Source organism: Dipteris shenzhenensis, chromosome 15, assembly GCF_047967505.1.
Source record: "Dipteris shenzhenensis isolate YYH24624 ecotype China chromosome 15, Dip_SZ_1.0, whole genome shotgun sequence".
NCBI lineage: Eukaryota > Viridiplantae > Streptophyta > Polypodiopsida > Gleicheniales > Dipteridaceae > Dipteris > Dipteris shenzhenensis.
The window spans coordinates 45,841,102-45,857,248 of record NC_141610.1 but is presented as its reverse complement, the minus strand read 5'-3'; the positions used below and the strand labels follow the sequence as shown (position 1 = coordinate 45,857,248).

At 45.1% G+C, this 16,147-nt stretch overlaps 1 protein-coding gene across 1 annotated transcript; it reads right to left on the bottom strand.

Moving 5' to 3' along the window:
* Positions 1–2,198: 2,198 nt before the first annotated feature.
* On the bottom strand, positions 2,199–13,788 carry RPH1 (resistance to phytophthora 1). Its single transcript, XM_087385891.1, has 4 exons — positions 13,462–13,788; positions 13,025–13,235; positions 2,817–2,986; positions 2,199–2,413 (listed from the first exon to the last, which is right to left on the bottom strand). The coding sequence occupies exons 1-4, from the start codon at positions 13,726–13,728 to the stop codon at positions 2,378–2,380; spliced, it is 684 nt and encodes a 227-aa protein (XP_087242017.1). The 5' UTR covers positions 13,729–13,788; the 3' UTR covers positions 2,199–2,377.
* Between the last annotated feature and the right edge of the window lie 2,359 nt (positions 13,789–16,147).

The following is a 16,147-nucleotide window of genomic DNA, read 5'->3' as shown; positions in this document are numbered from 1 at the left end:
TCCTCCTCAAAACTCTCTGACGCCCTGTCTTCCTCTTGCTCTGAGATAGGCAAGGACTTCTCACGGTGTGACATGCTTGCTGGTTCTCTGGTTGTAACTGGGATGCAAGGGGCTTGTCTTCACCCAACACTACCAAGGCTTACCTCTATAGGAAGATGGTGACTGTCCCGGCGACGAAACCACTGAAAGTGGCCTTCAGTTACCTAAAGGGCAGTAAACCGTATTATTCATTCCTTTTACAGCCACATTGCTTCATCCCCAATCACTTCTATTAATAAGTTGCTACTGAAAAACACTTAGAAATAAACGGAGAATAACTAGATGGAGGCTAGAATGAGCCTGCTCAATGACACATCACACGAGACACCCACTGGCCCCAAATACCTTGGCGCACCTTTCGGTATTTATTTAATTCTTTTGAAAATGAAAAATGCTTTACAACAAGGGCTCACCCTTGTACTGATGATTCCTATAGTTTCTCTATCAAGCCAGACCTTGGCTTCAAGGCATCAAGCTCAAGTACACCACTAGATCCCAACTGTCAGGGCAAAACTAAGACATTCCCCAGAGACTGTAACCAACTGTGAGTAACAAGGCATCCATACACTTCCCAAAATGCTCAAGCAGCCTCAAGGCATCCAAATGCAATACACTGCCCCTCTAGCACTCTCCCAGGCACACCCTCTATAACTGAGTGTCTGCTTAAGCCTGTAAGGTCCAGAGGAAGCTCCAAACAACAAATGCACCGCAGGGAACTTGAAAATTGCAAATGGAAAACAAAGGGGAAGTCAGAACGACTGTACCTGCTGTCCGTGGAAGAGGGGCAAGCTTTGCTCTCGCACCTTTCCTCTGTCCAGGCCCCCAACAGAGTGCAAGTGACTGCCAACCATGGGGTGGAGGGAGAAAGAGAGAGAATGAGAAGACTGGAAGCTCAGAAGAACAGGGGATGAAGAAGCCTAGGTGTGCAGAAGACCACCGAGCACGAGGAAACGAGTTCAACCAGCAGCCAGCACCTCGAAGTGCATGAAGCAAAACCACCGTACAAGCCTTGGAAAGAGTGCCCAAACAGCCCATTCAGTAGCATCAATAAAAGATCCGTACAGCCAGCAGGGAATCATCCGTACAACCAACATTGAATGCAGTACTTGTAGAAAATCATCCCGTAAAACGACGTTGAATGGCCCGCACAACGAGTACGAACACTTTGAATGCAATACCTGCAGTCCGTACGGACAGCCTCGAGATGTGTTCAAGTCAAAGATGCAAGGAGTTGAGCCTTGGAATGCGTGCCCTTCTGTAAGGATTCATACGATGTCTCGAAAAACATGCCAAGATTTCCCTTCCAAGGTACAAACCTTGGAGAAGGTTGGTAGGTGGGATGCATGTGAGGTTGCCATATGGCACCTCATTAATGCTCTAACCCACTTTACTAATGACACAGTTGAATCCCCTTGGGCCCAACTTTTGGACCCCTTTGGAATGCCTTAGTTTTACCCTTGGTCCTAGTGGGTGCACCTAGAATGTGCCCCTAGGGACTTAAATCTACACTTCCTCTAGGCCAATCCCAACGGCCAAACTTTGTCTCGAGTTTTTCCACGAGCGTAGTTACACATGACTTTTCATGTCTCCATGAAAGATGTTTAAAGCAGAAATAAAAGAGAGAACTAACGACAAGAAAAATGAGCTAACAAATTTGTTTGAAAAACAAAAGGTAGACATACATAGCAAGAAAGGCAATGCTCATGTCTTCATCAGTGCCCAAGCATAAGCAGCTATACTAGGTTTCTAAACACTGACGGTGTCTAATTGTTGCTTATTATACATTATCCTACTCTTAGTGCTTTCGAACAAAGTTAGATATGTTAATTACTCCCTGCAGACATGCATACAAATTGGTTGTGAAATTCTCCAGCATGTTCTTTAAAACCACCACTAGTTTAAACTATCATGATCTCAATCCTCCAGGCACTTCAAACTAGTTATGTTCTTTATCCATAGACAAACTACAGCCATCTTTTTTATGTATGTAAACTAATTTCCACTTATTTCCAAACCTGTGAACACTTTTGTAATCCTATGTACCATTGAATTCACAATCTGCCAAAAGAGATTGCACTTTAAAAAACAGAGAACCCTTGCAAGGATAAAAAGAAATTGCTGTAAAGCAAAACATAGTCTATATAACAGACGAAGAATACAAAGATGATACAATTTTTTTCCTGCTAGAAAAACTTTGAAGAACTTACAACGTTATCTGTCCCACATAGGGGGCTTAGGTCCCCCCAGCTTGAGTCAGCAGAGACTACATGATTTCAGTAGTGATTGAATTGCGAGCAACAGCCATCACATGATACCTCGTCTATGCTCCATCTCACAATTAGTCATCTCCTTTTCCAAGGGAAATCCAGTCAAGCTGCATGCAGATGACGTAGAGAGCACCCATATGCCCTCTTATAAGCATTGCATCGAATTTAACCAAGGGACCACATGAAAGTGAAGCAGACAAGAGTGCAACGGACATTATAAAATTAGAAAGCAATGTCATATTTTTTCAAATTAGAAAGCATTGCATTGAATTTAACCAAGGAACCGCATGAAAGTGAAGCAGACAACAGTGTGACGAACATGATAACATTAGAAAGGCAATGTCATATTTTTTCAACAAAATGACACACCCATGCAAGGAAAATGAGGACAGCAACGGCCAATATTACATCTTATCACTACACCAAATGGCCTTCAATTGCATTTTGAGCAAGTAAAATCGATGCTGTCTACTGAAAAATTGCCTGGTGAAGTCTGTGATAATGACATACCTTCCATGCATAGGTAATAAAGAAAGCCAGAACATCTGCACTCCAGACAGCAGCAAAGGATTTCCAAAATAATGGGAGCAGCACGTTTATGAGTGGGATGCCTATAAACAAGTAGTTCAATGCATCTTTTTCTTTGCTTGAGCAGTCTCGAGCTCTTAGAGAAGGAACAGCTGTCAATGTCAAAAAAAACCCAGTGAGCACGATATATAACCCCATGCATAAATTTCCACACAAATTTGAAGGTAGGCAGGTGCTCCTCAAAGACCACAGTGCTTTCCCTATTTCAACAAGGAGAAATGAATTTTGTCCTCTTTCTCTTGGTATGCTGTTCTTTTGGCAGACAAAAAGGGGCGGTTCGGGAAGTAGCAAAAAAGCAACGCATCCATGTATGGCTGGAAATTCTATCAAAAGTGAGGGGACTCGTATGGGAACAGTGTCTTGGGTGGCAAAGGGGAAAGGCGGGAGGGGGGAATGTCTACATTCTTTACTTGCAATTTTTTATTATTTCTTCTGATGTTTTGGACTCATGAGCATGTGTCCATGTATTCCTGCCTAGGATTCCTAAGCATTAACCCTCCAAACATGGATGGACATCAAACCAGAATCCAGTATTGGATAACAAAAAATTTGCTCCTTTTCCACATCAGGTCAAAGAAGATTGGACTACATTGCTTCATATAGATCCAAGTTGGATCTCAAAACTCATAATATCACAGACTCTGCCAAGTCTACTTGATAGTGAGCTCAAAACTGTAGATTAACCATGTTATATACACCATTTTCTAGCATCTGGAGAGCTAATGATACAACTGTATGAATGATGAAAATTTGCGAAGTACTACAATCCAGTCACATCCATCCATTTTTCATGGGAGGCATAGGCACCACAGGCATTGCATGTATACTCCATCTTAAGTGATCACTTCATATCCAGATAAACCCAAGAAAAATGCATTTACAACCTCATCACTGTCAAGCACCCTATCTATTGGGCTACTAATAGGCCATGGACTTAAACAGATCTCTAGGCTCAAGGGTGAACTCTTAGGTTATTACTTAATGACATCCGTGCGGAATGGGTTCTAGAAGACTAGTCCTCTAAGAGAGATTGGGAAGGATGCTTCTGATTGACAGAAAATTTTGCTCTATCTTGAGGACTTTTAATGCTTTCGCTTGCAAACTGCTGTTGCAATGTAGAAAAAGGACAGATTATAAATGAGGTACTCAATGTATACCTTGTTGTGGAGCACTCTATCTCTGAAACCCACAGTGTGCTTAGGGTCCAGGGACAGAAAGGATATGACCCTCCTCATCCATAGGTGGCAGCTCTGGAAGTATGTGCACATGCTGGCCTACATGTGGTTCAGCAAAGACACGTTCAACGCTCTTGATCATAATTAAGGGGCTTTGACCATTGTGGACCTTGGAGGTGCTCGGTAGCTCTGATTGATATGCTACTTCCCAATCTTGAGGATGATCCTCTAGCTTCTTGAAAATCAAGTATCTCCTTTGTTCATCTGCATATTTCTTCTGCTTGGCTTGGGCATCTTGCATATTCTTTTTAGCCAATTGTAGAAGAGACTCCATCCTCTCCAAGTCATCTTGTACTTGATGGTTTTTCACAGCCATATCTGCAACTGACGGAAGGCATTCCCACTTTGCATCCATACATTGCCTCAAACGGGCCCATTCCAATAGAGAGAGGTGTAGTGCTGTTGTGGCAAAAATCAGCATGGCTTGCCTCTGGGTGCCACGATAGAAATGCACCCTTTCATATTGACCATCAGTCTCAGGGTGGTATGAAGTGGTAGGGGTGCGTAAAGTACCCCATGCTGTAAGTAATTCCTGACAAAAATGACCCATAAATTTTGCTTCCTGAGGGAATCCATGATGGTGATCAATGAATTGCCAACCTGTGATACTGAACTGGGTATGAAATGGGCTTGTTTTGTCAGCCTATCCACCACTACATAGATGATGTCCCATCCCCTATCTATAGAAGGCAATCCAAAAATGAAATCTATAGTGATGTGTGTCCACTTGCCCTCTGGGATAGGTAATGGCTGCAACAAACCAGCTCATAGTTTGCTGTCCACTTTGTTTTGCTGGCATCGCAAACATTCAGCAACATGTTTGACTACATCTCTCCATAGACCTTCCTACAAGAAACTTTGCCCTACCCTCTCATACGTCTTTGTGAAACCCGTATGTCCTGCCATAGGGGAAGAATGCCTTTCCCTTAACTATTCTTCCCTGATCACGAGCGGAGGTTGAACACTCTCTTGTGGAAAGAACTTGTGCCAATGGTGCTTAATCAGGAGGAGCGTTTTCAGAGTCCTCCACAAGGGGGAGGAGCGGAGGCATTGCCTGCCCCGCAGAATGAAGGCCTGAGCAAAGGGCAAGTGGAACTCTTCTACCTCCTCAGAGAAGAAGTTTGACGCAGAGAAGGAAGCATTGAAGGCGGGATGTAATAATTGTGGCCAGAAAGGTCAATACTGGAGGAAGTGGAGCAAAGGGAAAGTGGAACTCTTCTACCTCCTCAGAGAAGAAGTTTGACACAGAGAAGGAAGCATTGAAGGTGGGATGTATGTGCAATAATTGTGGCCAGAAAGGTCAATATTGGAGGAAATGAGCTCAGCGATCACAAGGGAAGGGTACAGGTTCCTCAAATGCAGTTATCACTCCAGCCTTTGTACATCTGCAGATTTTGGATTCTTTAACGTCTTCCGCAAGAGAGGGGTTTGCCCTGAAGGTTGATGATTCCATAGAATGGATCAAGGATAGAGGTGCCTTTAACACGTGTCCATCCGTCGCCAAGTCCCAAGACTTCAAGGTCAAGGCTGGCGATGTATGCATCGGTGACGGTTCCACCATCAAAATTCGTAGAGAGGGGAGTCCCAAGATCATCCCGGATGGCAGAGGAAGGAAGCACTCCTCTCAAGTATTATTTGTTCCATCTTTAGGCTTTCATTTGCTCTCCATTCATGAGGTGTGCAAGCTTGGCACACTGTGTCGTTCGATGAAAACTTGTGGCCATCAGTAATAAATGTAGATGCTAAACGAAGAGAGAGAGAGAGTGTGTGCAGTACAGGACGAGTCGAAGAAGAAGTCACGTCAACTTAGATAGATAAGGTTCCTAAACACAAGTACAAAGTACTTGTATCTAGGCCTAGGACTAAGTGTCCTAGGTGTCATATAGGACTAAGTGTCCTACATGGCATAGTAAGCACTAACACAATAAGTGCCTACACTTATGCCTACAAGGCACATACCATGGCCTATAGGGCATTACTAGAACCATCAAAAGATGGCCTACAAACCCCCCTCCATGGGATGGGCTGAAGTACTCTGGAAACGTCTCAGAATACCTGGTAGTTTCTGGTCATGGTGGCACATGTTCATCCAAAAGGATATAGCCACCTATGAATGTACAAGGAATGTCAGATCATGTAACAAAGGAAACCAAGTTTAAAGCCTGTCGGAAGACTTCGAACTTGGGACGAGGAAGTGCCTTTGTAAACATATCTGCGATGTTGTCCTCTGTGGGAAGATAGGACAACTCTATGTCGCCTGCTGACAACCGCTCCCGAACATAATGATAGTGAACTTCAATATGCTTGGTACGCGCATGAAACACTGGGTTACGTGCAATGGCCAAAGCACTCTGGCTGTCAGTGTAGACAATAGTGGAGGATGTCTGGCAAATACCAAGATCTGTAAGTAACTGTCGAAGCCAAACACACTCTACTGTAGCGGTGAAGGCTGCCCTGTACTCAGCCTCACAACTAGACGTGGCAACTATCGGTTGCTTCTTGCTGAGCCAAGAAATACATGAATTGCCAAGCAAAAAACAATTGCCAGTATGTGACACTCTGGTGTCGGAACATCCTGCCCAGTCACTATCCGTGTAAGCATGCATGGTAAGTGAGCCCTGATCACCATAGAAGAGGGCTAAATCCTGAGTGCCTCTGAGATATCTGAAGACTCTCTTCACTGTCTGCCAATGCTGTGAACTGGGCATGTGCATGAATCTGCTGAGCTGAGATACTGCATACTGCAAGTCAGGTCTGGTGTGACATAAATAAATAAGGCATCCAACAGCCTGCTGATAAAGAGTGATATCACATGGTGGGCTCCCATCATGAGCTGAGAATTTGAAGCCAGGGTCCACTGGAGTAGAGATTGGCTTGCAATCCTCAAACTGAAAACGATCAAGGAGCTGTCCAATATACTTGGACTGAGACATCATGATACCCCCCTCAACATGAGCAAACTGAATGCCCAAATAATAATGGAGCTGTCCCATGTCTGACATGTCAAAAATCTGCTGCAAGTCAGCCTTGAAAGCTGCAATTTGCTGAGTATCTGGGCCCGTGAGAAGCATATCATCCACATATAAAATCAGCACTAAAAAATCAGATCCACTCCCACAGAAATAAAGAGTGGGTTCTGTGGGACTATTCTGAAAACCAAGGGATAGTAAGTGTGCATGAATTTTGGCATACCATGCCCTGGGTGCCTGCTTCAAACCATAAAGGGCTTTTCTAAGCCGGCATACCTTATTTTCAGAATTAACAACCTCAAAACCAGGAGGTTGAGTGACATAGACTTCTTCCTGCAGATCCCCATGAAGAAAGGCAGTCTTGATGTCAAGTTGGTGCACTTGCCAATGATGATGGGCTGCAATGGCAATGACACATCGAATGGTAGTAATCCTGGATGTGGGAGCAAATGTCTCTTCAAAGTCAATGCCTTGTTGTTGGGCATACCCTTTTGCAACAAGACGGGCTTTGTATCGATCTATGCTGCCATCAGATTTTCTTTTTAATTTGTAGACCCACCGCGTTCCAATGGCATGCTTGCCAGGTGGGAGATCTACTAATTCCCAAGTGTCATTTTTGGCAATAGATTGTAACTCAGCTTTCATTGCATCCATCCACTCTTTGCTGTCAAAAGCATCTTTATGGCACAAAGGCTCTTCATTGCAAGCTGTAGCAAGGAGTGCAAACTCAAGAAAGTGACCATGCTGTCTATTCCCTGATCTTGTCCGGGCAGCAAAAGGCTGATCTTGTTTGCTGTCCCTCAATGTATCAAGAAGCCATCTGGGAACTTGCCTTTGTTGTCTATTGTCTATTAACAGCTCTTTCCTCAATGACTGCATCATGAGTAATGGGATCAGTTTGTGCCGGAAGAGAAACCTGCAAATCAGCATGAGGTTGAGGCTGATTATTGCTTTGTGGAGGGCCTGCAGGAGGCGCATGTTGCTGCTCAAAATCCTCTTCTGATGATGGTAGAGGTAACCAAGATTCAAAGGCATCAAACATGTCAATATCTGGCTTTGCTTTGCAGTCCACAAGAGGAGAAGCTGAATGTTCAGCAAAGATCACATCTCTACTGACAATAATCTTCCCAGTATTTGGTTGATATAACCGATACCCTCTGCTCTCCTGGCTCTAACCAATGAATATGCATTTGATTGCCTTGTCATCAAGCTTATGTCTCAGCTGAGATGGTACATGAACATATGCAAGAGACCCAAAAACTTTCATGTGTGAAAGTGAAGGCTTCCTGCCTTTCCATGCTTCATAAGGTGTAATAGTCTTTAATGCCCGTGTAGGTGATCTATTCAGCACATAGTTGGCATACATTACTGCATCAAGCCAAAATTTATTGACCAAAGACTTTGCCTTAAGCATGCATCTGGCCATCTCCATTGTGGATCTGTTTTTCCTTTCAGAAAGAGGATTCTGCTGAGGAGTGTAAGGAGTAGTGCATGAGTGAATAATGCCCCGTGAGGAAAGAAATGCATCAAACTTTTTTGACATATACTCACCCCCCCTATCTGTGTTGAGGGTGACAAGCTTGCATCCTGATTCATTCTCAACCATATTCAGCCATCTCTGAAAGCATAAGAAAACTTCAGATTTGGCCTTTAAAGGATATACCCAGCAATACCTTGTGAAATCATCAATGAGAGTCGAGAAATACTTGTATCCTCCAATGGCATTTGTCCTCATTGGGCCACAGACATCACTGTGTACTAGCTGCAATTTCCTTTGTGAGAGTTTTGGACAATTCTTTTGAAAAGGAAATCGATGCATCTTACCCAAAAGACAACCCTCACACACATGTTTAGAAACTGTGTGAGTCTGAGGTACATCATTAGCCATCTGCTGTGAATGTAGCTTTGCAAGAGCTCTATAATTGAGATGGCCCATTCTCTCATGCCACAGATGAGTTTCAGCAAGCTGTGAATCTGAAATAGCCAATGCTTCGGTATAAAGTGCAGCTGCATGATGATCAAGGTGATAAAGTCCTTTTCGCAAAGTGCCAGTGAGAACTATGGCATTGTCATTTTTTTTATTTGTGCAACAGATTGGATATATAGTTGGGGGTGCACCCCCAACTTGTTGCTTGAGCAACAGGTTGGCAAAAGCCCCAAATTTATTTAGGGCAAATAGGCCAAAAAGAGGGCAAATGTGTGAAAGCCCCAAATTTTGCAATGTCTTGCAAAAGCCCTGTAGATAAATTCGCACTTCGAAATTGTACAAAACACTCGGGGCAGGTACAAGCTGTACGGTCAGCTGTTCTCAAAGTACACGTGTACGGAATGCAGGTACAAGTTGTACGACGGCTGATCTGCAGGTGAACGTACGGAGCAGATGAACCTGTACAAAGTAGGTACGGTGCGAGTACACTTGTACGGAGAAGAGCGTACGGCTGTCACAGATACTTATTCCGTACAGCGATGCGCAGATGTACGGCGACGGACAGTACGGTGTACGGCGACGGGTAGTACGGTGTACGGCGACGAACAGTACGGTGTACGGCGACGGGCAGTACGGTGACGATGTACAGTACGTAGCAAAACCGTACGGTTGTACGACGCGAATGCCACTGAAGGTACGTTGTACAACGATGCAGCGTGCAGGTATAGCGCAGGTACCTCTGAAGGTACGACGGAGCAAATAGCGATGAAGAGCCTCGAACCAGATCTAGGAGAGTGTCGAACAGCAAGGTAGAAAACTCTCCAATGAGCAATGGAGTACTCGGGGCTGAGGAGAGCTGGAAGGCTAGAGCAATACCTGCTCTGATACCACTGTAGATGCTAAACGAAGAGAGAGAGAGAGAGAGAGAGTGCAGTACAGGACGAGTCGAAGAAGAAGTCACGTCAACTTAGATAGATAAGGTTCCTAAACACAAGTACAAAGTACTTGTATCTAGGCCTAGGACTAAGTGTCCTAGGTGTCATATAGGACTAAGTGTCCTACATGGCATAGTAAGCACTAACACAATAAGTGCCTACACTTATGCCTACAAGGCACATACCATGGCCTATAGGGCATCACTAGAACCATCAAAAGATGGCCTACAATAAATCAATCGGCCAGGTTGTGTGTGATGTCACGGTGGAAAATGGCCTCTACAAACTAACAGTTCTCTCTTCCGTCACTAGAGACTCTCTCATGTGACCTGCCGCATTTCAGGTTTGGCCACCTGAACATGGATGTGTTACGATGAGCTGCCCAGGAGAAAATGGTTCTTGGTTTGCCTGATGTGGGCAGCAAGCAAGGGTAGTGCAGTTCAGGTATTCAAGGGAAGCAGCATAGAGCCTTCTGAAGCAAGCTGAAGGGTGGGTCTCGAAACCCCTAGAGAGGATACCCACGAATCTCTATGGTCCCAACTCTAGGGAGAGCACTTCATGCTGCTGATTATTTCAGCAGGCTCAGTGAGTCTATTTCTTGGCCTAGAAAGAATTGACTTTCCCCCAGTTCCAAGAGTGGTGTACTCTCATGAAGAAAGAATCCAAGCTGCCCATGAAGTATCTTCAGGCTGACAAGGGAGGAGAATTCTGCTCAAATGCATTTGAAAGACGTTGTACAGAAAAAGGCATCCACAAAGAACCTGCAAACAGTCGCACTCCATCCGAGAATGAGGCGGTTGAAAGGAAGAACACAGCCATGGTGGTGGAAATGGCCCATGCTGGAGCACCATGAGACTCAAGCTATACCGACGGCAGTCCATATCATCAACCAATCTCCAATAACCATAGTTTCTAAGGTAACTCCGTTTCAGGCGTATTTTGGTCATAAGCCTAATGTCTCATTTCAGGGTGTTTGGTGTGATGCGTATGTCCATGTTCCCAAGACGTAAAGGGGGAGATGGATGAAAAACCTCACAAGATGGTCTTTGTTGGCTACAATACTCCGTCTACAGGGTACAGATTTTACGATCAGTTCAAAGAGCCCTTGTGGTCAACCGGGATGTACTATTTGATGAGCAGGTAACCATCCTCAGTTGTGGATCAGACAACAATTCTTGGAGACCAAGGAGACTATGCAGACCAGGCCAAACACAGGCGAGGTTGCTCTCTGTTCCTAGCGGGGCCCTTCTCAGACTTCTCTGACAATCCCGTGCCAAATGTACATTTATTGCACCATAAGCACTGCCCTGGCAGCCCCGAAATCTCCATGCACTGTCTGAGCTCTTTGCCATCAAGAGTCTTAAGGATTATCTCCTTCGCTAGAGTCTCGGGGCATCATGTACCAATCTGAAGCAAGGAACACCGTCATCTACCACCACTATACTACTATCTGGAACGGAGACTCAAGCACCGTGCCAAAGGCCCTCCCAATGGAATGAATGATAGGCCGATACTCCCTCTACAGCCCGGAGAAGTAGAGCATCGTCAGGAAGCGGGAGATGTTGTGAGTCGAATCCACGTCATCTACTGTGAAACTGTGGTACCAAAGAATGAAATACACCAGGTGTGAGCCGAGGAAAAGAGGACTCTGCTCCACAAGGCCCCATGTGATGTCGGGGGAGCTCAACTGGAGGAAGACGCCTCTCTCATAGATGGTGCCATCCTCCATATGGTCACCTTCTAATGCCAAGATCGACTAAATCAAATTGCGCACTTGGCGAGGAGTGAGGCCCACAATCCTGCCTATCACTGCTTTGTCCTGAAGTGATTGAACTGCTTGATTCACCTCTTGCTTGTCTGTTGGAGAGAGGACCTTAATGGCATGGGGAGTCAACGCTGCTGATAAAAGAGACCCTTTGGCCAAACTAAGGGTCACCACCAAAAAACTTCTTCTCCGAATCAACTAGAAAACTCACCACTGCGAACAGGGAAAAGGAAGGGGCGGGGGGGGCGGGGGGGAGGTGGACAAGAGAAAAGTAGGAAGGCAAAGAAGGGCCAGCCACCAGTTTGGGCAGAGAAGCTGCTCCAAACACTACAAAAGGCTGGCGAAAAAGAGCAAAGGGAACCACTCAAAGCTGGAATCAGCAAGCTGCAAGGAGGGCCTGAAGAAATCTGTCCAAAGGATCCAAGAAAAGGCTGCCAAGCTCAAGTGAGAGCCCAGCCACAACTACGAATGTGCTTATCATCCTTTGAACTATAAGGAGAGCCTGGGACAGTACATCTGAGAATATGCCTAGAAAAACATTCCCACAGGCGCCTCTACCAATCCTGACCTGCCCGGGCTCCTGGAAGAGGTGCACGAGCACTTCAGCTCCAAAAAAGTTCCACAAATAGGACAGGAGGGTCCACAGGTCAGGCAGGACCTGGCATTGGAGCCAAAAGAGGCCTGCAAACAGTGCCTTGGGAACCTCAACCCAGCCAGTGGGAATGCAAGCAGTCGGGTCAGCTTTGGTTAGGCAAAGGTGGGGGGATGAAGCTGGGAGAAAGGTGAAAGAGGGAGAAGGAAGGAGGGCAAGGACTCGGGATAGCAATGGGAGATCGCATATTAGATTAAAGCAAGTCCAGGGGATGGAAATCGCAGACACCATATTACATTAGAGCAGGTGCAAATACTCGGTCAGGACGTGAGCTTTAGAAGGTGACATGTTTAACATGGAAACCTTATGCATGGAAGTTCCTTCAGAACTGTTAGAAACTCTAATTTAGATATTTTTAACAGGACAGTTTCGTCTCGTTACCTATTTTTCTATCTAACAGGGACAATTGCATCATATTACCTCTTTTCATTCAAATATAAAGAGTCTCGCAGCTTCAAAGCAAGACAGCAGCGAATTTGTTGCATCCTATTGCCACGTTGGCTCGGTCATTGTCGCCTTAGCACGCATGCCATAAACAAGTACGTGGAATTCACTGTTTATAATTGATCTATACGTGAGAAACAAGAACCAATGGGACTGGCAATCAGCATCATTCCTTGTTCTGCGATTACGCAAGTTGTACTTACTGAACATCCAGACGGACCACATTCCCATAAGCCTCCATATGTCGGGGTCATTTGAAGGGAAAACCAAGTTAAATGAAAGCAACCCTCCGAGCGCCATGGATAGATACCCCTGAACTTCGAAGACATTATAAAGAACAGTTCCTGGTACAGCAGGGTTCTTTGATTTGGTGGATGACCGAGGAGCAAAAGTAGCGGCCGTTTTCCGAACAACCTGTGGCATTCGACTTTCTTAACCAGCGTTGAGATGTTTCAAACAAACTAAATCAACTATTTACGTTGTTGTGGTCAAGCAGGAAAATCCAATAAGCGGAAACTCCCTGCTTTCAAAGAGAGATCACAGTTCACCAGAAAAATGCTGTTAACAAGCAATCAAACAAGGGTGCTGGAGGCCGGTCCTGATGCAGAAATCTTGAAGGAAAAAGGAAAGAGGATCGTACTTGCGAGACATCCTTATCAAAGCCTCGAGAATGACGGGAAGGTTGGGTGGTTCCGACAGCGAGCTGGTCAACGTTGGTGTCGTCCTCGAGTGTGTCGGGGTCAGCTTGAGAGGTGGCGATGGCGATGAGGCGATGGCGGGAAGGCGGGAAAGGGAGGAAAGAGGGATGAAGTTTGGAAAAGCAGGCAGAGAAGAGAAGAGAGGAGGAAAATGAAGAAGATGATGATGATAATGAAGATGTGAGAGAGCTTAGAGCTGGCCTCCCCATGCTCCTTCTTGTTTCTTTCTTCACCTTACAATCACCTCTCTCCTACTCCTTGTTTATGTTTTGCCTGGGTTTCGTGTATGTGAACCTCTAGAATTTTGTTAATTTTGATAGCTTTGATTTTGACCTCACGAAAATAAAATCCTTGCACTTTTTTTTGCAAATATAGTTGTAACATGTTTGTGAACCTCTAAATGTATGAAATTCTATCTCCAATTTTGTGAGCTTGGAGGTTTTCTGAATTTTACCCAAAAATATTTTCTTTGAACACTTGACTCCTACTCAAGAGAACACGCAGGACACCACCGCCACTGCTCCGCAGCCAACCGCTTGTGGTGGGGGATGCATTCCCCGCCCTTTCCTCCATTTTTCCTGGGTCGGGGAAGCTCCTCTCCCCTGTCTGCTGCCCTTTCTCCCACCTGGCCAATCATCCTCTAGCTGCCATTGCCTTTATTGGACAACCATTGCCTAGTTCTTGCTTGCCAAACATGTGTCTGCCTCGCAATGTGTACATGGACATGTGCCCCCTAGTGCCCTCAGTGGACACATAAAAAAAGGGTGTCTCCTCCAGTAGCATTCGAGAAGGGGCTTCACACCCCGTATAGTGTTGAAGGCCACTTCAACCTCAGACATGATTTCGAACATGCCCAAGGAGGTAGCTATTGACAAGGGCCTTGAGGACACCAAGCAAGCAGGGAATGGCTCTCCAATGCATACACCCACTAGGCAACTCAACAACATGGAGACTAAAGCAAACTCCAAGCAAGAATTCCAAGCACTCCAAGGAGTTCGAGGTGAGCAAACAACTCAATCCCAGCCGACTCCATTCGTATTCAACCTGTCCGAGTACCAACCACCCTTAGAGCATCATACAGATGTAGGGATGTGGATAGCTTATTCTTCTTGATGACGGTACCTGTGACCGGTCCTAGATCTAACATAGCTAGCACAACTTTGCATCCTCGGACATATGGTTGAACGTTGGGTCCCCTTGCAAGTGCTTATGCATAACACCATGAAAGCCTTAGACCGTGAGTAGGATCTTAACAACCATTACTATGCTCTCATAGTCTCCAACTCCGTTCTCTAAGGTCATGATGTACAACTCATAGAGGAGCTCAAGAAGCTCCAAAGTGAGCATGTTGCCTTGCAGGTAGCCCATGCTACCCTTTGCCTCCAATATGTCAAGTAGCTCCCATCGATTGCTATTACTGAGGCCACCACCATATGGCCTATTTTTCTTAAAGTCTGTTAGAGCCCCATCACCAAATGGCCCAAGCATAGGCCACACACAAGTGGCTTAAGTACAAGTTTGTACATCTTGACATTGTGGTCTCACACAAGATCCAAGTATTTGAGTAGTGGAAGGAAGCTTGGCACCTCCATCTCGATGAGGTTTCAAAGGGGATCAATGTTTTGTACTTGTGGCCTCCCAAGATCACGAGTTTGGACCCAAATCATATTGTGCAATGAGGTCTATGCTCCTTTCATCTCCCTCCAACAATATTGACTAAACCCAAGCACAAATGCCAATGTGCCTGGCCTCCTAGTTTTGAACTGCAATTTGTCTCGACCAGCCCCACTTTGTCTCCTCTAACCACCCAATCATGAGGATCCGATCTACTTTAGAGTCAAGAAAAATGTGCCAAGCCTTCAAGTTTTGCAATTTGTCTCAACCAGCCCCCCTTTGTCTCTTCTGACTACCCAATCATGAGGACTTGATCTACTTTAGAGATGAGGAAAATGTATAATGGAAGTTTTTCTTTTCATATACTTCTCTTCCCACATTGTTGTATGCTCATTTCCCTTGTCTCCATATGGTTCTAACAATGATACAGCAACCCAAGGTGAGGAGATGCTTGTTTTGTTTGCAACCAAGCACTGGTTGAAGTTTAGACTAGCCAAGGAGTGCAACGAAGGGCATCTTAGTAGCACATGCACCATATCGAGCACCAAGTGCCAATCAATCAAGGGGTCACCCCCTTCAAGTCCATGTATTCCCATGTAAATACATCCAATGGTCTTGAGGAATTTCTTAAGGATTTCTTTGCTAATTTGGATCAACTCTAATGCTTTCCAAGAACCCACAATGATTTCTTTGATGGAGTTGCTCTTCCATGATTCGCCACTTTGTTAATTCAACTAATGTGGTAGGCCAACTCTTCTTGGGATGCTCTTTGTCTACAATGAAGCCTTTTGGGAAGTCCATGTTTGGCTCTTCAGCTTCTACTAGCATCTCTATGGCTATTTGCATTGCATTAATAATGATCAGCACAATGTTGAGGGTAAGTAGCTCATAGACTTTAATGTCTAAGGTGTACTCTTTCACCTCCAAGCATTTGGGCTTGCATTACTTCTAGATCATGCTTTGTCCCATCGGCATTCCCATGTTGTGCTCACTAGGTGTGATTGTGAGGGTGTC